Source organism: Ursus arctos, unplaced genomic scaffold (genome assembly GCF_023065955.2).
Source record: "Ursus arctos isolate Adak ecotype North America unplaced genomic scaffold, UrsArc2.0 scaffold_31, whole genome shotgun sequence".
NCBI classification, from domain to species: Eukaryota; Metazoa; Chordata; class Mammalia; order Carnivora; family Ursidae; genus Ursus; species Ursus arctos.
In genome coordinates, this window is record NW_026622997.1 from 27,530,871 (window position 1) to 27,556,057 (window position 25,187).

The 25,187-nt window shown below is 44.8% G+C and overlaps 1 protein-coding gene across 1 annotated transcript; it reads left to right on the forward strand.

The window, feature by feature from the left end:
- Positions 1-7,626: 7,626 nt before the first annotated feature.
- Positions 7,627-24,267, forward strand: LOC123000601 (butyrophilin subfamily 1 member A1-like). The gene is made up of 11 exons (XM_048215297.2): positions 7,627-7,920; positions 8,221-8,354; positions 9,064-9,158; positions 10,930-11,277; positions 14,977-15,258; positions 15,373-15,573; positions 15,819-15,839; positions 15,930-15,956; positions 16,817-16,843; positions 20,016-20,042; positions 20,463-24,267. Exons 3-11 carry the CDS (start codon positions 9,074-9,076, stop codon positions 21,131-21,133), a joined length of 1,689 nt encoding a protein of 562 aa, XP_048071254.2. The 5' UTR covers positions 7,627-7,920; positions 8,221-8,354; positions 9,064-9,073; the 3' UTR covers positions 21,134-24,267.
- Positions 24,268-25,187: the final 920 nt, after the last annotated feature.

Here is a 25,187-nt window from a genome sequence, read left to right on the forward strand (position 1 = left end):
CCCCAGTTCCCGCGTGCGCTCCCGAGCTCCCTGTTTCAGTCTAGTTTGAGTGTGCGCTCTGGAGCTCTGGTTGTCAGTCTGGATGCATGCCTGCTCTGAGCTCCCTCCCGGTTTCAGTCTAGTTCCAGTGAGCATACCAGAGCTCCGGTTTTCAGTCTGGTCACACGCACGTTCCCAGGCGCACGGTCTCGGTCTCAGTCTGTTCCCTCACTGGTGCCAGTGGGAGAGTCCGCTGCTCCCGAGTGCAGGTGGCTACCGCTTCCCGGCGCCCGAGCGGGGAGGCTCCCTCCCCCTTCCATGTATCTTCCGAGATCTGTGCGGGGATTCACGGCTCCCCACTTCCTACCTCAATACTCAGCGCTGGAGATGTTCATTTGTAGAGATCCAGATGTATCTTCCTGCGTCTCAGGTTGATTCCGTGGGTTTTCCGGATGGTCTGGTACCTATCCAGCTCGGCTCAGGGGAACAGCTGAAAAAGGGGACTCCTACTCCTCCGCCATCTTAACTCCGAGATTTTCTTCCTCCAACACGATAAATTTCATCCACAAAATGAAGGAAAACGTTGTATGATCATGTCAATTGATGTAGGAAAAAACTCATTTAACAAAATTCAACATCCATTTATTCTGTTATTTTTTAAAAGATTTTATTTATTTATTTGACAGAGAGTGAGAGAGTACAAGCAGGGAGAGTGGGAGAGGGAGAAGCAGATTCCCCACTGAGCAGGGAGCCCAATGCGGGGCTTAGTCCCAGGCATCTGGGATCATGACCTGAGCCAAAGGCGGACACTTAAGCAACTGAGCTACCCAGGTGCCCTTCAAAATCCATTTATGATAAAAGCCCTCAACAAAGTGGGTTTAGAGGGATTGTACCTCAATGAAACAAAGACCATCTATGAGAAACCCACAAATGACATCTTTATGGAGAAAAACTGAGAGGTTTTCCTCCCAGATCAGGAATAAGACAAAGATGATCACTCTCTCCACTTTCATTCAACAGAATACTGAAAGTCCTGTTACAGCAATTATAAAAGAACAAGAAATTAGATGCATCCATATTGGTAATGAAGAAGTTAAACTGCCACTATTTGCAATTGACATGGTAGTATACATAGAAAACTCTAACAACTCCACCAAAAAAACTACTAGAAATAATAAATGAATTCAGTAAAGTTTCAGGATACAAAATTAATGCCCACAATTCAGTAGTGTTTCTGTTACACTAATAACAAGTAGCAGAAAGAGAAATTAAGAAAACAATTCCATTTACAATTGCACCAAAAATACTAAAATACCTAGGAATAAACTTAACCAAAGGGGTGAAAGACCTGTACTCTGAAAACTACAATATATTGATGAAAGGAATCTAAGATGACAGAAACCAATGGAAAGATATGCCATGCTTATGGATTAAAAGCATTAATATTGTTAAAATGTATATACCTATTGCCCAAAGCAGTCTACAGATTCAAGGAAATCCTTATAAAAATACCACTAGCATTTTTCTCAAAACTAGAACAAATAATACTAAAATTTTTATGGAACACAGAAGACCCTGAATAGCCAAAGCATTCTTGAAAAAGAACAAAGCTGGAGGTATCACAATTTCAGATCTCAAGATATACTACAAAGTTGTAGTAATGAAAACAAAACAGTGCTTTCAAAAACATAGACACATAGGCTAATGGAAGAGAATAGAAAGCACAGAAATAAACTCACAAATCTGTGGTAAGTGAATCTATGAAAAACAGGCAAGAACATACAATGGGGAAAAGACAGTCTCGTCTAAAAAAGATGCTGGGAAAAGTGGGCAGCTACATATAAATGAATGAAACTGGATACTTTTGTAGCACTGTACACAGAATAAAATCAAAGTGGATTAAAGACCTAAATGTGAGACCTGAAACCATAAAACTCCTAGAAGAATATATAGTGGGGAGCCTGGGTGGCATATTTTGTTAAGCATCTCCCTTTGGCTCAGGTCATGATCTCAGGTTCCTGGGATCAAGCCCTGCATCAGGCTCTCTGCCCAGGGGGAGTCTGCTTCTTCCTCTCCCTCAGCCCTTCCTCCTCCACTTGTGCTTTCTCTCTCTCTCAAGTAAATAAAAATCCTTTAAAAAAAGAAAACAGAGAGAATAATTTCTCTGACATCAGCCATAGAAACACTTTTCTAGATATGTCTCCTCAGATAAGGGATAGGGTAAGAAATACAAACTATTGGGAATACATGAAAATAAAATGCTTTTGCATAGCAAAGGAAACCATCAACAAAACAAAAGGTAACCTAGTGAATGGGAGAAGATATTTGGAAATGATATATCCCATAATGTGTTAATATCCATGATATATAGAGAACCTATACAAGCCAACCCCCCAAACCCCTGTCAATCCAATTAACCAATGGGCAGAGAACCAAAATAGATATTTACCAAAGAAGGCATAAAGATCACCAGTAGTCACATGAAAAGATGCTCAACATCACTCATCATCAGGGAAATACAAATCAAAACCACAATGAGATATCACCTCATACCTGTTAGAATGGCAAAAACCAACATGACAGGAAATAAGAAGTGTTGGTGATGATGAGGAGAAAAAGGAACCATTGTACACTGGTGGTGGGAATGTCAATTAGTACAACCAGTGTGGAAAACAGTATGGAGGTTTCTCAAAAAATTAATAGAAAGACCATGTGATCCAACAATATCACTATGAATATTGATGTGGGGCCAGTGAGAAAACAGCCAAGGCATAATTCTTGAGATATTTTTGGTGCAGAAAGATGCTTTTATTTTAGCACAGGGACAGGACCCATGGGCAGGAAGAGCTGCAAGGGTATTGTGAGGTGCAACTGATATATATTTTTTACTTAGTGGGGATTAGGATTAGTGTTAAGTCTCTAAGAAATTTGGAAACAAGGCTTCCAGGACCTTGAGAGGCTAGATGCTGTTAAGATAAAGTTATTTACGGGGCGCCTGGGTGGCACAGTGGTTAAGCATCTGCCTTCGGCTCAGGGCGTGATCCCAGCGTTATGGGATCAAGCCCCACATCAGGCTCCTCCACTATGAGCCTGCTTCTTCCTCTCCCGCTCCCCCTGCTTATGTTCCCTCTCTCGCTGGCTGTCTCTATCTTTGTCAAATAAATAAAATCTTAAAAAAAAAAGATAAAGTTATTTACTACTGTCTAGTAAAACATTAGTCCTGAGACCCTTCAGATATGTATCAGTGGGCCATCTGTTCGAAGGATGATTGCTAACGTCTATCTTGGGGGTGTTTATGGTTATCACAGGGAAGTAACACTAAGAAGAACAAAGCTATAATGGTAAAACATGAAAGGAAGTCCTTGAGGGAGCTGTAGGAGTGTTACCATCTGTAATCCTGGAGACCAGGAGCCACAGCAAAGTCCAGCCTTTGTTCTGTTTTCTCTCATCAGGTATTTACCCAAAGGAAATGATAACACTAATTCAAAGAGACATATGCATCCCTATGTTTACTGCAGCGTTATTATTTTTTTAAAGATTTTATTTATTTATTCGACAGGATAGAGACAGCCAGAGAGAGAGGGAACACAAGCAGGGGGAGTGGGAGAGGAAGAAGCAGGCTCATAGTGGAGGAGCCTGATGTGGGGCTGGATCCCAGACTGCTGGGATCACGCCCTGAGCCGAAGGCAGACGCTTAACCGCTGTGCCACCCAGGCGCCCCCTACTGCAGCGTTATTTACAATAGCCAAGATGTGGAAGCAACGTAGGAGTCCACTGATAGATGAATGGATAAGGAGGAGTAGGTATATACACAATGGAATATTATGTATGCAGCCAGGAAAAAGGATGGGATCCTGCTGTTTGTGACAACATGGATGGACCTAGAGGGTATTATGCTAAGTGAAAGAAGTCAGACTGGGGAAGACAAATATCATATGATTTTACTCATGTGTGGAATCTAAAACACCAAACAAATGAATAAACAACAAACAAAAAGCGGAATCAGACCTATAAACACAGAGCAAACCCATGGTTGCGAGAAGGGAAGTGGGGTGGGAGGTGGGCCAAAATGGGTGAAGAGAGTGGGAGATAGAATCCCAGTTAGATGGTAGGTACACTCATGGTGAGCATAGCATAATGTTTAACTTGTGAAATCACTATGTTGCACACCTGAAACTAATGTATCATTGTCAACTATACTCAAATTAAAAAAAAATCATAAAAATTTAAAATAAATTAAGCTTTATTTTATTACATCTTTTGAATAAGTGGGTTTAATCCTTTCCACCAACTGGCACATTATAAAATCACAATTCATTTTATGTTAGCCCGTGTTTTATGGTTTAGGTATTTCTCTGGAACTGCTTCAAAAGCACTTGAAGCAACTAAACATCAGAGAGGGGGACAAAGCATAAGAGATTCTTAACTAAGGGAAACAAACTGAGGGTTGCTGGAGGGGAGGAGAATTGGGGGGAAGAAGGTAACAGGGTGATGGGCATTAGGGTAGCACTTGAAGTAATGAGCACTGGGTGTTATATGCAATTGATGAACCACTATACTCCACCTCTGAAATTAATAATATGCTATATGTCAATAATTGAATTAAAATAAATAAAGAGGTATTATATGGCTGTTAAAGTACCGAGTATATTAACTCGATTAGTATCAGAATAATTTATATTTTGAGCAAGAAAAGTCATTCATGGCCAGGGAACAGTGTTTGTAGATAAAGCAGCTGGGCCATGAGCCTAATGAGCTGGGGGAGGGCAGTGAAGTTCTTCCTGCAGTGTCTCCAGGTGTCCTTTCAGTGTCCTTTGGGAAAATCTTCCCCGTGCTTTGTCATTCCTTCCCCTCCCCTCTCAACATGGGATCCAAGAGCTGTTATTCAGGGGAGATAAGCTTTCTGGCCATATCACCCTGGGCCATTTCTGAGTCCAAGGTCCCCTTCCTGGTCCTCTTTCACTCTGAGTTATGTGGAGCTGGGGGCTGGGCTGGGCTTGAGGACTGGGGTGTGCAGGGGTGTTGGGGGCAGTGTCCCTGCAGCTCCAGCCCTCCCTCCTCTAGGAAGTTCCTGGATGAAAGATTACTGGATGGCAGGGCTCATGTCTTCCTTCATCTCTGTTTGCCTGAGTGAGAATCGTGCTTCATGAATACAACTTGTGTAGCTCAGTTCCTGGCACTTAGGAGGTACTCAATAAAATTTGACTTTCTTCCCTGTGTCTTTTTTTTTAATAGGAGAATTTTTTAATAATAATTTTTTATTATATTATGTTAGTCACCATACAGTACATCCCTAGTTTTTGATGTAAAGTTCCATGATTCATTACTTGCGTATAACACCCAGTGCACCATGCAATACGTGTCCTCCTTAATACCTATCACCGGCCTTAATAGGAGAAATTTTTTAAAAAGATTTTTTTTTATTTATTTGACAGAGAGAGAGAGAGAACAAGTAGGCAGAGAGGCAGGCAGAGGGAGTGGGAGAGGGAGAAGCAGGCGCCCCACTGAGCAGGGAGCCTGATGCCAGACTGGATCCCAGAACCCTGGGATCACGACCTGAGCTGAAGGCAGATGCTTAACCAACTGAGCCACCCAGGTGCCCATTCCCAGTGTCTTTTAATAATATTCTCCTAATGTCTCTCAGACCTTGAGGAGTCTCCCTGTTGGGCAGGATGTGGTGGGGGCACTGGGGGATGGACCTGGAAGCAAATATTGGTTCTTGTTCATTCTATATTTTTCAATTAAGAAGGATTTCCCCAATATTCCTGAGTCTAAGTGGATATTAGCAGAATGGATGTTTGGGGATGACAACATGGGATGTGTTCAGATATATCCAGATGTCTTGGGTTTGCCCATATTTGTAATATCTCAGACAAGACATCTGAGCAGAAACCAATCACTCCCAGGCATCAATGGGTCAGTCAGTCCTTGCTTCATGAAAACAAACACAGTGGATCATTCAGAACAACTGAGAGTGAGCACAGGCCGGGAGAGGTTTTGCTGGCTGTGTGGTTATGGAACTCTGAGAGATTTGGTTTCCTCCCTGTAGAATGAAGACAGTAATAACAGGAAGCTGGCAGAAGTGTGGCCACGAAGTGTTAGCCCAAGCTAGTGTCTTAATACCAGTCAATTAACACATGAACACCTGAGCACTGGGCAGGCTTGAGGGAGCAAACATGGGTAGGGTGGTTAAATCTGAGTTTCTATCCTGGTGGTGCTTAAATACTGCATATATGTTTGGGGTAGGAAGAAAAAAAGAGCAGAGAAGATGGTGGAGTTGTATCCACCCAGGGGCTGACTTGTTTAGGTCAGAGTTAAGAGTCTTCCTGTTTCTTAGTGGAGTGAAGTGTTTTCCAAATTTGGACAGTAGCTGCTGAAGTGACTGCTCCACCCATGAGCTCAAGCAGAGTTTCCTGAGTGTTTACTGTGTGCTGGACACGTGCACAGGGCACACAGTGGCTCCCTTTGGGATGCCACAGACATTCCACAGAAGATCGCACGTCAGGGCTGTGGAGGTGAGCAGGGTGCCACTAAAACCCCAGCAAGCACGTGTATGGAGCCCATGTGGGGATGAGCAGGTTGGCGAAGGCCCCTCTGAGGAAGGTCACTTTAGGTGAGACTGGAATGGTGACCAGTTTGAGGGAGGAGAGAGAGAGTGGCTTGTGAGAAGGCCCAAGGCTGGGAAGGCTCTGTGAACTGGAGTAACTCTCCCAGGCTAGTGAGCGACCCACTGGGTAAGTGATGGATAACGTCAGAGACAAAGATAGAGCCTGAGAGCTCTAGATGAGAGGTTTAACAGGGACATCCCTGAAGGCATGAAGCAGAGCTGACATGAGCTACCTTGAGAGGATCACGACCTTGGAGGGAAAATGAACTTGAGGAGGTGAGGCTGGAGGTGGCAAGGGACACTCATGGGGAAGTATTGTAGCTGGGTGCTGGCAGTGAATATGGGTTTGAGAAACTCTTGAACTTCCTAGCACATTGGAAGTAGACTAAGAATATAGAGTGTCAGGAATGTGCTTCCAGTTTCTGGCAGACATACTGGGTGAACCAGGTGCCCAGGTGCCCTTTACTGAGATGGGGAACTGCAGGAAGGTAGGGGCTGGAGAGGAAGCCCTAGTGCTCCATGGTTTTCCTTCAGAATCTGCCTTTCCTGGTACAGACTGCAGCCTGGCAGGGAGGGGTCAATGGTGCACCCCGGCCATGTGTGATAGTAAGGTATAAGAAGCCACACAGCACTGTGCATTTCCTTCTGCAGGGACAGGCTCCTGGAGCTGGTCCTGAAAGACCCTGATGCCCAGTATTAGCCTGTCTGTTGCCAGGTTGTGGGATGATGTATTTGGTCTCCCGGTAAAGCAAAGCAAAGCAGCTACACTGGTGACTCCATGGAGGCTCTTGCACCTGAGATACACCCACAGACATGGTATCATCTTAGTAGTGAACAGTTAGGCGACCAGGAGAGTGGCAGGTGTTCAAGAAAGGATTGCTGAGTCTGTGTCTCTGTGGTCCCCCTGCAGCGTGATTGGGGTACCTGCACCTGCCCTGTGTCTCTGGCTCTGGTCTCCCCGTTTCCTTCCTGATCACGAGGGTGCACCGTCCAGAGGGCACGGCAGAGTCTGCTGGGATTTCTTGTCAGCTTTCACTTTCAAATGGTGGAAGGAGTCAGAGCAGGGTGGGTTCTTCTGTCTGGGAGTGCTTAGTGCCCCAGGTCCCTTTTTCGGGAGAGACCCCTGCAGCCTGTGCCAGGCTCTGATTTTCTCCACTCTCCTGGGAACCACCTGCCTTTCAGAGAAGAGGAGCCTGTGGCACTAGTGTTGGATCTGGAAGCGGGGTTTCCGAGCAGCCAACTGCAGGTGCAATTTCTGAGAGCAGATTTGGGGTCAGCAGAGATCTCACACTACTAAGGTAGAGATGCTCCAAAAATTCCAGGTTTTTAAGCAGGTGAGTGGGTTCTGAAGACATCTGTGGCAAGAAGAGTAAAGCTGGGAGCGGCTGGCTGTGAGGAGAAGGCTGAGTTGGTGGGGCTGAGGATAGTGGTGCTGGATAATAATGAGGCTCTGAGAAGACCCAGGACAACTACAGTGGGGGCTGCACTTTACTCACTTATTTAATGACATTTCTGTGGTGTTTCTAGGAACAGGTACTGTTCTAATGACATGTACTGACTCTCCATACATGAATTCAAAGGTTTTTTCTTATACCCTGGGGTATACCTTATACTGTTACTCGCCCATTTTGCAGATGAGGAGCTGAGGCAGAGCCGGTCAAGAACCTTGACTAAGAAAGTAACACAGCAAATGGCTGAGAGTAGAGGAGACATTAGCAGTCAGCCCCATTATCTGTCCTTCCCAGGACCATCGGCTGGCCCCCCCGCAGTAAGTGGTGTGAAGACCTTCTTTCTGCCTAGAGCTCATTTTATCCTCTCTGCTGCCCCTGCTCTCCTGGAATCCTTTATCCTGAGGCAGAAACTCCTCAAAGATAGAGAAGATGGGGATTATTAAGCCATCATGGATAATTGGGCACAAAGTGTGTGAAAGGCCAGGTCCTTGGTCCAGAGCAGCAAAGTACTGGGGGGGGGAGGGGCCTGAAATTCAGGTGAACTCAACAAAGGACCCCAGGACAGGGTGCATGTGCTGGGAGGCACGGGTTCCTTGGAGAGGGCGCAGTCTGACTCTCATGCTGCTCAGTGATTCCCTGGTCATAATTCGGGGGGAGCAGAGGAATAGCATAAGGGAGCTGGCATGTCCTTCATGGGGAGGGATCTGAGTCTGGGCCCTGTGTCCCTGGGTGTGTGGCCTGTGACTCATGCAGACATGGACGAGGTCCCTGTGCTGAGGCAGGAAGGGTCTGGTTGTGTGAGCAGAGCAGGTTGGGAAAGTTTCCAAAGGGCTGGGAGGGCTTTCTTGGCATCAGGGTTGTGCCCCGCCCCCCCATCAGCCTAATGAGCAGTAGGAAAGGCTGTGCTCCTGCTGGGGACTGTGGCCAGCCCTGAGCCCTGCTGTCTGCTCTGGGGCCCAGAGCTGTGGGCTGGTCCTGCCTCCTCTCTGTAGGTATTCAGCTGCCTCCTGCCCTGTGTCTCCCCAGCTCTGAGGAAATGGAGGATTGCTGCAGGGGCTCTTTGCTCTCCCTTCTCCCCTCCCTGCTTCTCCTCCTCCAGCTGCCTGCTGGGGGGTCTGCAGGTGAGTGTGCCCCTCCCCCTCCCGGTGTCTCTGTGGGGTGGGTGAGAGCCCCTGGGAGCTCTGCTGGTGTCTCCAGCAGGACGTATGGCTACTGGGGGAGACCCTGGCTCTAGAGGGATTCTGGTGATCCCCCAACTGCTAGTTGTAATTAAAGATTTATGAAGAATCCCAGAACTGTAAATAAGGGCAGGGGATCATGACCGTTGTCTAATGAGGACTTCATGTCTTATAAATTAATATTGTGAATTTCACTATGAAAAGTGTGAAAACGAATTTCCCCTCATTTCTTGTTTCCTGACTCTATTGGTATCTAACCACTTATTCTGTGATTAATTCACTACACCCACATACTAACAGGGTGTCCAGTGTGTGTTAGGTGCTACTCTATGTACAAAATGACAGCGTATCTGTCTTCACAGAGCTCCTTCTGGCAGGAGACAGAGAGTACTAAATACCACAACCCCATACAATCTACGTCTGTTAGAGGAGTGCAGAGCATGGGACAAGGAAGTAGAGCAGGGTGTGGAAGTGAGATGTGCAGGAGGGCAGGCAGCAGTGCTCCATAAGGTGGCCAGGGTAGGCAGTGAGATGCAAATGAAACTTGGTGGAGGTGGTGTGTCATCGTGTGAGGATGCCCCTGGATTGAGGGTTTCTGTCATGTGGAACAGCCAGGGCAAAACTGGCAGTGTGCCTGTGTGTTCAAGGAGCAAGGAGGTAAGTGTTGCCTGGAGCTGAGTGAGGGAGAGGGAGGAAAGCAAGTGTTGGTGGTCAGAGAGCAGTGGGGGGCTCATCCCTATAGAGCCTGTGGGCCATGTGGGGAACTGTGGAGCCACTGCTGGGTTTTGAGCAGAGGAGGGACATGGTATTGCTTACAGGTTGAAGAGTCACATACGTGGGTTGGAGATGGCATAGTCACAGGGAGCCTAGTCACTGTCATCCTGCAGGTGAGACATATAGTGACTCAGCTAAAGTTGAGTAGCACAGGAGGTGAGAAGGGGTCTTTCTGCAGAAGTGTCCTATAGCAACATGTCCATCAGTTCTCAGAAGACCGAAGCCTATGAGGGGTGGTAGCAGTGAAGTGAACCTTCCGTTGTCAGAAGTAGTGATTTGGGTCTTGTGAGAGGGGGCAGGTTTTAACAGAAATAACTGTGGACTCTAGATGTAGTGCACATGTAATTCAGCAGAGTACTAAAATATGGGGACAAATATTTAACTTAGGAGCATGTGTGGGTAAGTTCGTAAGTGTGGCTGAAGGAGCAGAGAGGTTCCACCTAGGCCACAGGGGCTTTTGGGTCATTTTTCAGTCCTGTCCTAAGAGGAGGCAGGTTGGAACTGTGGATCTCAGAGTGTGGTCCCTGTACTATTATAACAGAATCCCTGCTACCTCTTTAGAAATGCACATTCCTGGACCCACCCCAGACCAACTGAACCAGGAGCTCTGGGGGTGGAGCCCAGCAGTCTGTGTTTCACAGGCCTTCCTGGTGTTTGTGATGCCTGTGGAAGGTTAGAACCACTGAGTTAGAGTCCTTCATGGAAGGGCCTGGAGCCAGGAGCACAGGCTGCCGAGGGAATCTCTTTGACGTCATTGCTGGGTCTCAAAGTTCTTAAAAAGCAAACTTTCCCTGATTTAGAGTGGTCACAGCTGAGTATCTCAGATCAGGGCCTCTCATCTGACGCTTATCCCCACCTACCTGGGCCTCCACCTGACAGTGTGTTCCCTGCCCTGTCCTTCATCTCTCCAGCTTTCTCACTCCTATGTCTGTGTCCACAGAGGACTTTGTGGTGATTGGCTCCTCGGAACCCATTGTGGCCATGCTGGGTGGGGACATCATGCTACCGTGTCGTGTATTCCCGGCCATGAATGTGGAGAACATGGAGCTGCGGTGGTTCCGCTCCAAGTTCTCGGAAGCGGTGTTCATCTATCAAAACCAGCAGGAGCAGAGAGAGGAGCAGTTGGCCCAGTACACAGGGCGGACCTCACTGGTGAAGGAATTCCTCACCTGGGGTGAGGCCATCCTGCACATCCAAAAGGTCCAGGCCTTCGACAATGGGGTATATAACTGCTTCTTCAGAAAGGGAAGCTTCTATGAATCTGCCAGTTTGGAACTGAAGGTGGCAGGTAGGTTGTTGATCTATATTTCGGGTGCTGTAGCATTGGAGTTGGATACAAACTCAAGGCCAAGAAAATCAACTCCTCATTTTACATATGAAGGAATGGAGGGTCTTCACTTATTCATTAATTCAGTGTAACTATATAAAATCCCTATGAAGTGTTGGCTCTCCTTCTGGGCACCTGGAGGCATCACTGAACCAAACAAAGTTCCCTGCCCTGCAGAGTTTATTTTCTAAAAGCAATAAAAATGTAAACAGATGGGTTATAGAGGATGTTAGATGGTGGTGAGTGGGCATTTAGAGAAGTTGATATCTGGGGGTGAGAGTTTCAAGCAGAAGAGCACCTATGTGAAACACCCAAGTTAGGAGTGTGGCAGGTGTGTTTGGGCACACAGGGAGGCCTCATGGTTGGTGAGAGAGGTGAATAGTAGGGTGGTGAGAGGTGAGAATCCTGGAATAAAGAGGTGTTCCTGGACCAGGTGCACAGCGACGAGATTGATTAGGAAGAGTCCATGAGGAGCACACACTTGAGCAGTTATTTGGGATCACCAGACTCTTCCAAAGGGCCTTTCCGGCTTGTGGTCTGGTCTATGAAGGGTACAGAGAGCATGGTGATTGTGGTTATGAACAGTTATCCAAATAGTCCTGAGGCTGAAGTGTGTGTACCCAGAGGGATGCAGGAGTGGAGATAGGGGAGAAATGGACAGCTGTTTTGTGGGGGAGAGAAAGATGCGAGAGTATAGAAGGATTTTGTGCTGTGTAACTTAGTTTGGATGTAGAGGTGAGGAAATTTTAAACAGAAGAGTGTAGGGTGGGGGGTTTGCTTTGCCAGCATGAGGGAGGACGGATGGAAGGAGAGGAGACTGATGGCATGAATGTAGTTACACAGAGGAAGGTTGGCTGACTTCATGTGGGGGCTGACGGGTGGGAGACGTTTGGCTTCAGAGAGGTTTGGAAGCTAGACACAAATGAGTCAGTAGATTTTGGGGACAGTGTGAAGGGGGAAGAAGGAACTCTGGTGAGTCCCATGGTTTCTCTTTGCCATTTGTTTAATAGTAGTAGAAATATTGATAATTACATGTTATTTCCCAGTTGTCATGATGCTGTGTAACACACAGTACAGAAATCTCAGTGGCATATAGCTGTTTATTTAATTTGGGCATTAAGTGAATTTAGCTAATCTACGCTGTATTTGGCAACTCTTCTTTTTTCTTCTTTTTTCCAGTTTTTTTTTTAATTTAAATTCGTTTAGCCAACATCATTAGTTGCAGATGTAGAGTTCAATAATTCATTAGTTGCATATAACACCCAGTGCTCATGTATTTAGCCACTCTTTTTAAAAAAATTATATTATGTTAGTCACCATACAGTACATCATTAGTTTTGATGCAGTGTTCAGTGATTTATTACTTGCATGTAACACCCAGTGCTCATCACAACACATGCCCTCCTTATTACCCATCACCGGGCTAACCCTTCCCCCCAACCCCCTCCCCTTGAAACCCTCAGATTGTTTCCCAGAATCCATAGTTTCTCATGGTTCATCTCCCCCTTTGATGTCCCCCCTTCAGTTTTCCCTTCCTTCCCGTAATGTCCTCCATGCTATTCCTTATGTACCACATATGAGTGAAACTGTATGATAACCGTCTTTCCCTGCTTGACTTATTTCACTTAGCATAAGCCCCTCCAGTTCCATCCATGTCGATGCAAATGGTGGGTATTCATCCTTTCTGATGGCTGAGTAATATTCCATTGTATATATGGACCACATCTTCTTTATCCATTCATCTGTTGAAGGGCATCTTGACTCCTTCCACAGTTTGGCTATTGTGGACATTGTTGCTATGAACATTGGGGTGTATGTGCCCCTTATTTTCGCCACATCTGTACCTTTGGGTAAATACCCAGTAATGCAATTGCTGGGTTATAGGGTAGCTTTTTTTTTTTTTTTAACCTTTTGAGGAACCTCCACAGTGTTTTCCAAAGTTGCCGTACCAACTTGCATTCCCACAACAGTGTAAGAGGGTTCCCCTTTCTCCACATCCTCTTCAACATTGTTGAGTTCTGCCTTGTTAATTTTAGCCATTCTAACTGGTGTAGGTGGTATTTCATTGTGGTTTTGATTTGAATTTCCCTGATGGTTAATGATGTTGAACATTTTTTCATGTGTCTGTTAGCCATTTGTAGCAGTATTTGGCTACTCTTAACTGGGTTTGCTCATACATCTTTGGTCATGTTGGGGAAATATAATTAAAAGGAAAATTCTGAGAAATCTTCTTCATGAAGATAATAGGAAAGAAAACCCTTTAATATAGAATTAGATTTATCAAAATATGATGTGTATCATAGACAATCTTTGAAGAGATGCAAAGACAAAGAAAATCACCCTTTTCCATAGCTATGCAGGCACAACTCATTATACCCATGTTCTCAGGATAGATGCTTACTAGTTGTCAAGTAAGTGGACATGACAGCACCATCTGTCACAAACAGATCACTCTAGATTTACGTGGTAATAGGGTAACCATCTATGTTAGCTGGTTGGCTTCATCCAGAAGAAAAACAAATTCTCCCATCTGTATAAGAGGAAGTGGTTTTAATGTGGATCCTGGTGCCCACTGAGGTTAGGCTCCTACCCTGGCACAGGAAGGGGGAGAGAGGGGTGTTGTCTTTCTTTGTGTAAACACTTCAAAGAGAGGGTTCCCAGGTCCTTGAGAAAGACATTCCTGGATCACAAAGCTGGCAAAAAGCCAATCTGTGTTTTTCAGTGGACTTATATATATTTCAAGAGGGGAGAAAGCACCCACAGTCACAAGTTTCCTCAAATAAATGCTGAAAAAAAAGTTAGGCCTCTCTTCCCTATTTTCAACAGGGATAATTAAGCCTCTTACCCTTAATTTTTATTTGTCTTGACAGTGGACCTTGGCTGGGTTTGCTCACATAGTGTTGTTTAGCTGGCTGTTGACTGGTCTAGGACAGTTTCAGCTGGAAAGGCAGTGCTAGTCTGAGCATGTCCCTCCCATGGCAGAGGGCAAGGCAATGGCACAAGCAGCTTCCAACCTCTGCTAGAGTCACATTCCCTGAACTCTCAGTGGCCCAGTCAAGTCACGGCATGGAGCCCAGAAGCAGAGTGTGAAGGCCCTAAATATATGTGGCAGAAGGCCCGCTGGATATAGGGAAGGCTGAAGGATTGGGATATTTTCATCATCAGACTATCACGGATGGGGCCCAGTATGAACCAGTTCAGGGTTTGAGTTTGAAGCATCTGTGAGGAATCCCGGCAGAGCTAACCCCAGGGATGTGAATACTGGGGAGGGAGCTCAGGAGGTAGGTAGGGTTGTTGAAGGTGGAAGTGATGTACCAAGTGGCAGTGGGTGTGCAAGCAGATGCCCTGGAGAGTGTGTGAGGTGAGAAGAGCAGAGAATGATGGAGTCTGAGATCAAATTCCTCCTTCTGTCACTCTGGGCAGTGGACTACCCACCCTCATGGTTGGGGAGAAGGGTCCTGCCCTCTGTGCCTGCCGCAGGTCCCCATGCTCCTTCTCTCTATTTTCTGTGGCAGGACCCCTGCTTTGCTCCCTGCAGTGTTCACTCCCCAGTGGGGCCTCCAGAAAGCAATGCTGCCCTTGGAGTTGTGCATGGTCAGGCTCTGCTTGCATTGTGGTCTCTGGGTAGTCTTCCTGTGCTCTCCAGCTTCTCTCTTGCAGGTGTGGGCTCTGTCCCTCAAGTGCACATCCAAGGGCTAGAGGAGGACGGGGTCCGAGTGGTGTGTAAGGCGTCAGGGTGGTTTCCGAAGCCCGAGGTGCGGTGGAAAGCTCTCAGTGGGGAAAAGTTCTTGACATTTTCTGAGACCCATTTCCAAGATCCTGAAGGGCTGTTCAGTGTGGAGGCCACTCTAGTTGTGAGGGACAGCTCTTCAGGGAATGTGACCTGCTCGCTCCTCAACCCAATCCTGAGCCAGGAGAAGGCGATGGCCATTATCATCCCAGGTCGGTGCTGTTTCCCTCTCCCAGTAGGGCCATAGGGAGGGGCTGGGAGTCCCTGGGTGTGCTGGGTGGGCTGTCCTGGGCCTTTCCTCTGACTATGTGTTTGGCTGGACACAGAGGATTTCTTTCCCCGGACTTCTCCCTGGATGTCAGCTTTCATGGTGATCCTGACCTTGCTGATGCTCTTACTCCTTGGGACTGCCTACTATACCAAGAGAGAACATACTGCAAAGTGCCGGGAGGTGCAGGAATGGATGAAACTCCACAGGGAAAAGGAGGACGACCAGCAGGCAAAGGAGGAGGCACTGAAGACCAGAGGTAAGGCAGGACAGTGGCCAAGGCCTGTGAGTGTGGCAGCTGGTGCAGAGGAAAAGTGGATAGAGGGCCCTTGCCCAGAAGAGGGTGCTGAGGAGGTTCAGAGAGGACAGTTGGAGCTGTGGAGTCTTGATGGAACTGGACCTATAACTTCTGGGATACTGAGATGTGCATTTGTGGGTTTGTCAGGTGCAATCTTTGCTATTCTTAGGGATGGGACTTCATGTTTATTTTTCACTCTCTTTCAGATGAACTCCAAGAAGATCTTGGTAAGTTCTGCTTTTCCTCCAGAACTTTCTGTGTCCCCTTTGTAGGAGATTCTGGTTCTTAGCTCACCTGTTTCCTGTGTTGCCTTTCAGCCTGGAGGAAATCTGTTTACCTGGCTGGTGAGTGACTGTCCAGATGTTCTTGGGTCTCTTGTTCCACCTAAGTCAAGGTATCTCCTCTCCTTGTTTCAGGCAGGTACTGAGGACCCTTTCCTGGGGCAGAAGTGGAAACTGGTGGGAGGCAGAACCCTGTTCCATGAGCTTTCCCTAATCTGGGCCACTGTTTCCCAGCCAATGCTTGGGTACCTGGGGGTGATGGTGGTCCCTGGAGCCTGTCATGCATCTTGGGTTTATTCCAGTGCTGACCTATCCAGCATATTGCTAGGTTTTCAGTCTTCAGTGCAACTAGTTCTGAGACAGCATCTAGAATCCAAAAGCCAGCTACTCTGAGATTTCAGTAAAGGAAGTGTATAAATTAATGGGGTCATTAATGTTAGGAGTGTGATTTCAGCTGTATAGTACCACCTAGGGAGAGTGTGTTCTCCCCAGTTCCTGGAAGTTGTGACCACAAAGTGATGGGTAGAGGACTGGACAAACTATGTGAGAATATGATGGAATGAGCTGCCAATCCCCCAAATAATGATGTTTTATATGAGGAAGATTGGCCTCTTTTACCTAGAGTTCATCTCACATCTTCCTGAAATCATCTCTTCTTTTGGGTTAATTCTCAAATACCTCTGTCTTCAAAATCACTTGATGTAGTAATGATTTTTTTACAATTTTGGAATTAGGTATATTTCATCTCTATAATCTTTTCATACAATGTATGTCAGTACATGGCAGGAGGTCATTTCCTCTTCAGCCTCTCCGCACTCTGCAGCTAGTGTCACCTGTGGCCCAGAGGGCAGGCAAGGGCCAGTATGTCAATGCTGAGCAGGCTTGTTCTGACTGAGATCTCACCAGGGTGTGTTCCCTTTCAGTCTGGAGGAAGGCACAGCTATATGCAGGTAAGTGACTCAGTTTCCTGTTATCTTACCTCCCCAGCCTCAGCTGTCCCCTTCTATGTCACGGACCCCACACCAGATGGGGTTGGTATCCATGCTCCCCTTGTCACTTCTGTCTTCTTCCTCTGAAGACTGCAAGGACTGTCCTTGGGAACACAGATCTGCCTCCATTCTGACCCATCCTCTACAGCGGGTCACTGTTAGGGTTACCAACACCCTCTGAACACACTTTGCTCAATTCATACTTTTAATTGGTCGTTGACAATGGAGAGGTCATTTATAAGGAGAGTCTGGAACAGGGTAGTGACGCTATAAATCAGAAATGGTTGTTTGTAGAGGATTTCAGAAATCAAGCTTGCCTGTGTAGGACTCAGGTCTTCCTAAGTGGATTGTTGGTTCTGAGTACATTTTACCCTGAAATTCCTACTTTTTTTGGCTCCAGTTTTGATTTTCCTGTTTCTTTTTCTTTTTTTATTATGCTATGTTAGTCACCATACAGTACTTCATTAGTTTTTGATGTAGTGTTCCATGATTCAATGTTTGTGTATAACACCCAGGTGCTCATCTTTTAAGCCTTTCATGAGCATGAAATATTTTTCCATCATTTTGTGTCTTCTTCAATGTCTTTCAAGAGTGATTTGTAGTTTCTAGAATATAGATCCTTTACGTCTCTGGTTAAGTTAATTCCAAGATAACGTATGATTTTTGGTGCTATTGTAAATGGAATGGATACCCTAATTTCTCTTTCCTCACTCTCATTGTTCGTGTATAGGAATGCAACTGATTTCTGAGCATTGATTTTGTATCCCGCCACATTACTGAATTGCTCTATAACTTCTAGTAGTTTGGGGGTGGATTCTTTTGGGTTTTCCATATAGAGTATCATGTCATTTGCAAAGAGAGACAGTTTGACTTCTTTGCCGATTTGGATACCTTTTATCCCTTTTTGTTGTCTGATTGCTGTTGCAAGGACTTCTAGTACTATGTTGAATAATAATGGCGAGAGTGGGCATCCTTGTCGTGTTCCTGATCTTAAGGGAAAGGCTTCCAGCTTTTCCCCATTGAGAATGATATTTGCGGTAGGCTTTTCATAGATAGTTTTTATGAGATTGAGGAATGTACCCTCTATCCCTACCCTCTGAAGTGTTTTAATCAGGAAATGATGCTGTATTTTGTCAAATGTTTTTTCTGCATCAATTGCTAGGATCATATGGTTCTTGACTCTTTTCTTGTTGATATGATCTATCACACTGATAGATTTGTGGATGTTGAACCACCCTTGCATCCCAGGGATGAATCCCCAGGGATGGATAACCCTTTTAATGTACTGTTGGGTCCTATTAGCTAGGATCTTGTTGAGAATTTTGGTGTCCATATTCATTAGGAAAATCAGTCTATAATTCTTCTTTTTGATGGGGTCTTTGCCTTGTTTGGGGATCAAGGTAATACTGGCCTCATAGAATGAGGTTGGTAGTTTTCCTTCTGTTTCTATTTTTTGAAATAGCTTTAGGAGAATAGGTATTATTTCTTCTTTGAATGTTTGGTAGAACTCCCTGGAGAATCCGTCAGGCCCTGGACTCTTTCTTTGGGGGAGGTTTTTGATCACTGCTTCAATTTCTTCATAATTAATCGGTCTGTTTAAATAATCAACTTCTTCCTGTTTCAGTCTTGGTAGTTTGTAGGTTTCCAGGAAGGCATCCATTTCTTCCAGGTTGTTTAATTTATTGGCATAAAGCTGTTGATAAACATTTCTGTTGATCCTTCCTACTTCCTTGGTGTTGATGGTGATCTCTCCCCTTTCATTCATAATTTTATTAATTTGGGTCCTGTCTCTAAACTTTTGAATAAGTCTGGCCAGTGGCTTATCAATCTTATTTATTCTTTCAAAGAACCAGTTTCTAGTTTTGTTGACCTGCTCTACTGTGCTCCTGGTTTCTAATTCATTGATCTCTGCTCTAATCTTGATCAACTGCCTTCTCGTGCATGGGTTAGGCCTGTTTTTCTGTTCCAGCTCCAGCTTCTTGAGGTGAGAATATAAAAACTGCATTTTAGATTTTTCTATTCTTTTGAGTGAGGCTTGGATGCCAATGTATTTTCTCCTTAGGACTGCCTTTGCAGTGTCCCATAGGTTTTGGATGAATGTGTTTTCATTTTCGTTGATCTCCAAAAATTGTTTAAGCTCCATCTTAATTCCCTGGTTTACCCAATCATTCTTGAGCTGGATGGTTCTTAGTTTCAAAGTGTTTGAGTTTCTTTCAAAATTTTCTTTGTGATTATTTCCAGTTTCAAAGCATTGTGGTCTGAGAATATGCAGGGAATAATCTCAGTGTTCCTCCTTCCACAGTTTGGCTATTCTTTTTTGAATTAAAAAAAAAAAGATTTTAGTTTTGGACTAAAGGCTCAGTTGGTTAAGTGGCTGCCTTTGGCTGAGGTCATGATCCCTGGGTTCTGGGATTGAGCCACACGTTGGGCTCCCTGCTTAGTGGGGAGTCTGCTTCTCCCTCTCCTCCCTGCTCTTGCTCTCTCTCATTATCTCTGTTTCTCTCTAAAATAAGTAAAATCTTAAAAAAATTTAACATATTTTATTTATTTATTTAGAGAGCCATTGGAGTGGGTGGAGGGGCAAGAGGAGAGAAAGAATGTCAAGCAGACTCCATGCTGAGTGTGGAGCCTGATGGGGGGGCTGGATCCAAGTACCCTGAGATTTTGACCTGAGACAAAATCAAGAGCCGGATGCTTAACTGACTGAGCCACGCAGTTGCCACTAAAGTTCATGTGTTTTGAAGTATGCCTTGTGTACTTGTATTTTGATCTCCCCCATTCTTTTTAAGAAAACCTTGTTTTCATGATGGATATGTGGCTGGAGATTGAGAAAGTTTAATTTAAAAGTGAAATCAGGACATAGATTTTTCTTTTCAGGTTGTCATCCGGCCTCTCAGTGATGTTAAGCTTTATGGGTTGGCTTTCATGGGAAGGCTGTGGCATGATGGCTGTGTGTGTGTGTGTGTGTGTGAGTGTGTGTGTGTGTGTGAAAAAGAAATAAATGGATCAGTTGAACATTTCCAAAAGATATTTCCCTTAACTCTTGCATCAGTGTATTTCAGAAGACTAGGTATAGACACCAATGTGTCAGACTTCTCAAAGCCTTAATATGAAACATGTGGTTCTTTTGTAGATTGGCGGAAGGAGAAGTTCCAGCCCTGTGAGTTACTTTGAATTTGTTCTGGGTGCTTGTACTGCTGCTCCCATGGCTGCTGACAACTCCTCAGCTTGCTGTGGTGACACAGATCCTGGCCCCAACAATGGTGGTGGGTTTAGATGGGGTGGTGAAAGTCACATAGGTGGGATGGGTGGGTGTGGATAATATCAGATGCTAAAGAGATACCCTTCAGTGTTGGAGTCCAGCCTGGTCCTCAAGTGCCCTGTGATATATCAAACCCCCAGATCAGTCTTTTGGTTACTTCTCCTGGTTGGAGGGGTGTGTACATGAGTCACAAGACTCTCATCTCAGGAGGCTTAGCCCTGCCCACATGCATCTAGGTGTCTGGGAATGGGGGTGGTTGATGTGTGCCTTATTATGGGAAAAGGGGAGAACTTGCATGATTGGCAACTTTCTCTGCAGTGTCTGTCACTCTGGATCCGGAGTCTGCACATCCAAACCTTGCTGTTTCTGATGAAAAGTCTAGTGTGACCTGGAAGGATACAACTAAGGACCCAGGAAAACACTGTAGTATCTTAGGTCGAGAGGGCATCACATCAGGGCGCTGTTACTGGGTGGTGGAGATCAGGAATGGAGACAGAAGTGAGTGGTCTCTGGGTGTCTGTAGAGGAGATGTGGAGAGGACATACTGGTACCAAGAGTGCCCAGAAAGGGGGTTCTGGGCTGTGGGAGGATATTTGCAAAACTATTGTGCATATTCCAACTTTGTGATTCCGCTATTCTGTCGGCAAGTTCCCCACAGGGTGGGGGTTTTCCTAGACCTCAAGGAAGGGGATGTCTCCTTCTATAACATGATTGATGGCTCCCATATGTTCTCCTTCCCTCTAGCTTCCTCCTCTGGAACTTTGTTTCCATACTTCATGTTGAGGTCAGGAGATGTGTCCTTGACCATCTGCTCTATGATGGATGGACCTACAGAGACCCCTGTGCCCCTTAACAATCCTCCTTCTCCTTTGGAGGAGACTGTGAGCCTCTCAGGGCAGGGGTTCAGCTCAAGCTGTGGTGTTGATATTGCTCCCCCAGGAGCGGAATCTCCATTACTCCCCTGCAGCCCTGAGGCTCTGTCCCCATAGAGCCCCAACACTGTCCCAGACTCCTCATGGTGGCTCTTCCTGGAGCTGCCAACTCGCTGGGGCAAAAGCCTCTGCGGTTAGCCCTGGATGACATGGTGTCTTGCCTTCCTGCTCTGGATGCAGACTTCTTGGGGTATGGTTATGAGGATAGTCAGTTCATGCCTTATGCTCAGGTGGAAGATGATAAAAGTTGACTGTTGTTTATGTTGGTTTGAAGTAGGCTGAATTTTACTATTGGGAGTCATGTTTCTTTTGGTCACAAAAATTATTTCATGGAGACTTTATATTGTTTGGATATGAAAGGAGATGAGGGCTGAATGACTCTACAGAATTATATGGTGTTTGTTTTATCTAGCTTGAGTTGTGCAGATGAACCCAGAGGCTACAGGTGGGTCATCAGCTCTGTTTTGGGAGAGCTACACTTTGTTTTTATTTTTTTAATAACAATTTTTTGTTATGTTATGTTAGTCACCATATAGTACATCCTTAGTTTTTGATGTAGAAATCTACACTTTGACCAGGGGCATTGACCATCCAGAAATTTCTGGAGAAATGGATGGCTGATGGACTTTAAGAAGAGATGAGTCTAATATTCCATTGTATAAACTTCCTATTCTGCAGCAGATGAAACACACTTATCATATCTTTGTAAATTTCTGTTACTTTGAAAAAGTAGTGCTGTGTTACATCAAGGAATTAAGGATGAGGATCTGGGTTCCCCTTTTGTGTCAACACCAGTTGGAAAGAACAGAACTGCCACTAGAACAAAGATGTGAATGGTGAAGAGAGTTTTCAGATGCCAGGTGAATTGAAGAAAGCATTGATCATGAACACGGTTCCAGGATCTATGTACTGCCTCTCAGTAATTCCAAGTCTAATGACAAAGGTATCAACCACAGCAACCTAAAAGACACCAGACTATTTAGGACTCAGACCTTCAGGCATGAAGGTGTATTCACTCCACAGGTAGAGAAGTCAGACCTGCTGTGCTTCTGGGAGAGATGAGAAGACACAGAATCAGAAGTAGAAGAAAGAAGTCACAGATATCAGTTCCTGCCTGTGACCAATAAGAAAAAAAGGACTGTGGTAGCTTTGCATATTTTTCTTTCTTGTCATATAGATGTATTTATTTGTATTTATGATCTGTTTTCTTCCTCTCTCTTCTTCTTACCCTTTTGATTTTATTCAAGGTGTTGATGGTTATGTTTAAAATAGAGCCTCTATAGGAAACTTTCACAATTCTAGAGGAGAACACAGGGAGCAATGTCTTTGACCTTGGCCATAGCTACTTGGTACTAGACACATCTCCAAGACAAGGGGAACAAAAGCAAAAGTGAACTATTGGGACTTCACCCAGATAGGGTGAAGGAAACAATCAACAAAACTAAAAAGCAGGGTACAGAATGGGAGAAGCTATTTGCAAATGATATTCTTGCTAAAGGGTTTTATCCAAAATCTATAAAGAACATATTATGCTCAACAACCACAAATCAAATAATACAGTTAAGAAATGGGTAGAAGGCACAAATAGACATTTTTTCCAAAAAGACATCCATATGGCTAACAGACACATGAAGAGATCTCAAAATCACTCCCATTGGGTAAATACAAATCAAAACCACAATGAGATACCACCTCACACAATACAGAATGGCTAAAATTAATGGCACAGGAGACAATAAGTGTTGGCAAGGATGTGCAGGAAGGGGAATCCTCTTGTGCTGTTGATGGGAATGCAAACTGATGTAGCCACTCTGGAGAAAAGTATGGTAGTTCCAAAAAAGCTAAAAATGGATCCACCACATAATCCAGCAATTACACTACCAGGTATTTACCCAAAGCATACAGAAATATTCATTTGAAGGAGTATATGCACCCTGATGTTTATAGCAGCATTATCAACAATAGCCAAATTATGGGAAGAGCCTAAATGCTCATGGACTGTTAAATGAATAAAAAAAAAAGTGGCATACACACACACACACACACACACACACACACACACACACACAATGAAGTACTATTCACCATCCAAAAGAATGAAACCTTGCCTTTTGCAATGATGTGGATTGAGTGAGAGTTAATATGCTAATCAAAAGATGGTGGTCAGAGAAAGACAAATTCCATATGATGTCACTCACATGTGGAATTTAGGAAACAGAATGTATTAACATTCGGGAGGAGTAAAATAGGGAAAGAAATGATAAACTCTTTTTTTTGTTAAAGATTTTATCTATTTATTTGAGAGAAAGAGAGAGAGAGAGAGACAGAGAACATGAGCGGGGTGGGGAGGGGCAGCAGGAGAGGGGAAAAGAGATCCCCTGATGAGCAAGAAGCAGGCAGACAGGAGGCTTGATCCCAGGACCCCAGGATCATGACCTGAGTCGAAGGCTGAAAGTTAATTGACTGAGCCACCGAGGCACTGTACCCCGCCATGAGAAACTTAACTACAAAGAACAAGCTGAGGTTTTTTTTTTTTTTTTTTTTTTTACAGATTTTATTTGACAGAGAGAGAGGCAGTGAGAGAGGTAACACAAGCAGGGGGAGTGGGAGAGGGAGAAGCAGGCTTCCCTCTGAGCAGGGAGCCTGATGTGGGGCTCAATCCCAGGACCCTGGGATCATGACCTGAACTGAAGGCAGACACTTAACTACTGAGCCACCCAGGTGCCCCCAAGCTGAGGGTTGATGGAGGGAGGTGGGTGGCAGATGGGATAGATTGGTCGTGGTTATTAAGGAGGGCACTTGTGATGAACACTGGGCATTATACTTAAATGATAAACCACTGAACTCTACTCCTGAAACCAATTTGAACTGTATGTAAACTAAATAGAATTTAAGTTGGAGAAGAAATTCATGAATAAGGTAAATAAATGTATCTTATAAAAGTTTTGTTAACATGGATTTCAATATTCCCGAAGCAAAACTTGTTTCTACTTTAAAAACTTTAGGATTGTTTGAGTGTATTGTGGGAAGGAATGGAGAAAATCTCTGGGCATTGCTAGGTCCTATTCTTCATGAAACTAATTATTGAATAAAGGGAACAGCTCAAAAAAATACAGTCTCTATGTAACAGAATAGTCAAGGGGATTGTGACTAAACTTGAGGAATAAATAATATAACAGTGTTAGATTTAATGGCTGGGACTGCCTGTGTGTTTCATTTTGGGCAAAGAGTGAGAACTTCATGTGTAAGTGTAGCTTTGTAGATGGGTGAAAATGTGGGCATGTGTTGTTATATGGAATTTTGAATGTGGATAAAATGATGTATAAGGAGGCTGAGTAACTAAAGGTGTGGGCTGTGCCCATTATCAGTTTATTGCCTTTGGGTTCATATCTACTCTGTATTTACCTGACTTACTGATCCTGAAGCAGGATCCCAGAATAGTTTCTTTCTTGCTATTCAGAAGAATGTGAACCATTGTCAGTACAGTGCACCAGAAGGACACAGCAAGAAATTGCAGAGGAAAAATCTCTTCTTGTTCTCGTGCTTTTTTTCTCGATGCTATGATACTACTGCCAGTGGCCTAGAGAAGACCTAGCTTCTCTCACCTTTGGGTGAATGAGTATGGCATTGGAACAAGCTGTATAGTAGAGGGGGCTGCTTCCTGGGGAATCTTGCCAGTTCACTAGTGGGAGTTTTCCTGCCAAACAGGTTTGACCTGTGCATGATGGAAAACTTTCCCTTCCTGGGGACCCTGGTCCCACCTTCTCCAATAAACAGAATCTCTGTCTTACCTCTTCCAAATGTCTTCCTTCTTTAGGTGCTCTACCTCAGCCCTAGATGTAGTGTCTGCTTCCTGTATCTCCTGTTTCCTGTTTCTTCAGAGTTTTCTTTTACCTTTCTCATAGGTAAACACCTTTTACTAGTTAATAACTCATGTCACATTTTCCCTGTTAAAATGACTGATGTGATTTCTGCCTCCTGACTGGACACTGAATGATTAAGAACATCTACACTGAACTGTATTTTGGAGGAAGGCACTGCATTGTTCACAGTATGTGGGAAAGGGTAGTGGAGGAATCTTCAAACTTAAAAATACTCACTGCCGGAGCAC

Coding starts and splice junctions, on each gene's coding strand:
- LOC123000601 (XM_048215297.2), top strand. CDS start 9,074: ATGGAGGATTGCTGCAGGGGCTCTTTGCTCTCCCTTCTCCCCTCCCTG. Junction 15,957..16,816: donor GAAATCTGTTTACCTGGCTG/GTGAGTGACTGT, acceptor GTTCCCTTTCAG/TCTGGAGGAAGGCACAGCTA. Junction 16,844..20,015: donor GAAGGCACAGCTATATGCAG/GTAAGTGACTCA, acceptor GTTCTTTTGTAG/ATTGGCGGAAGGAGAAGTTC.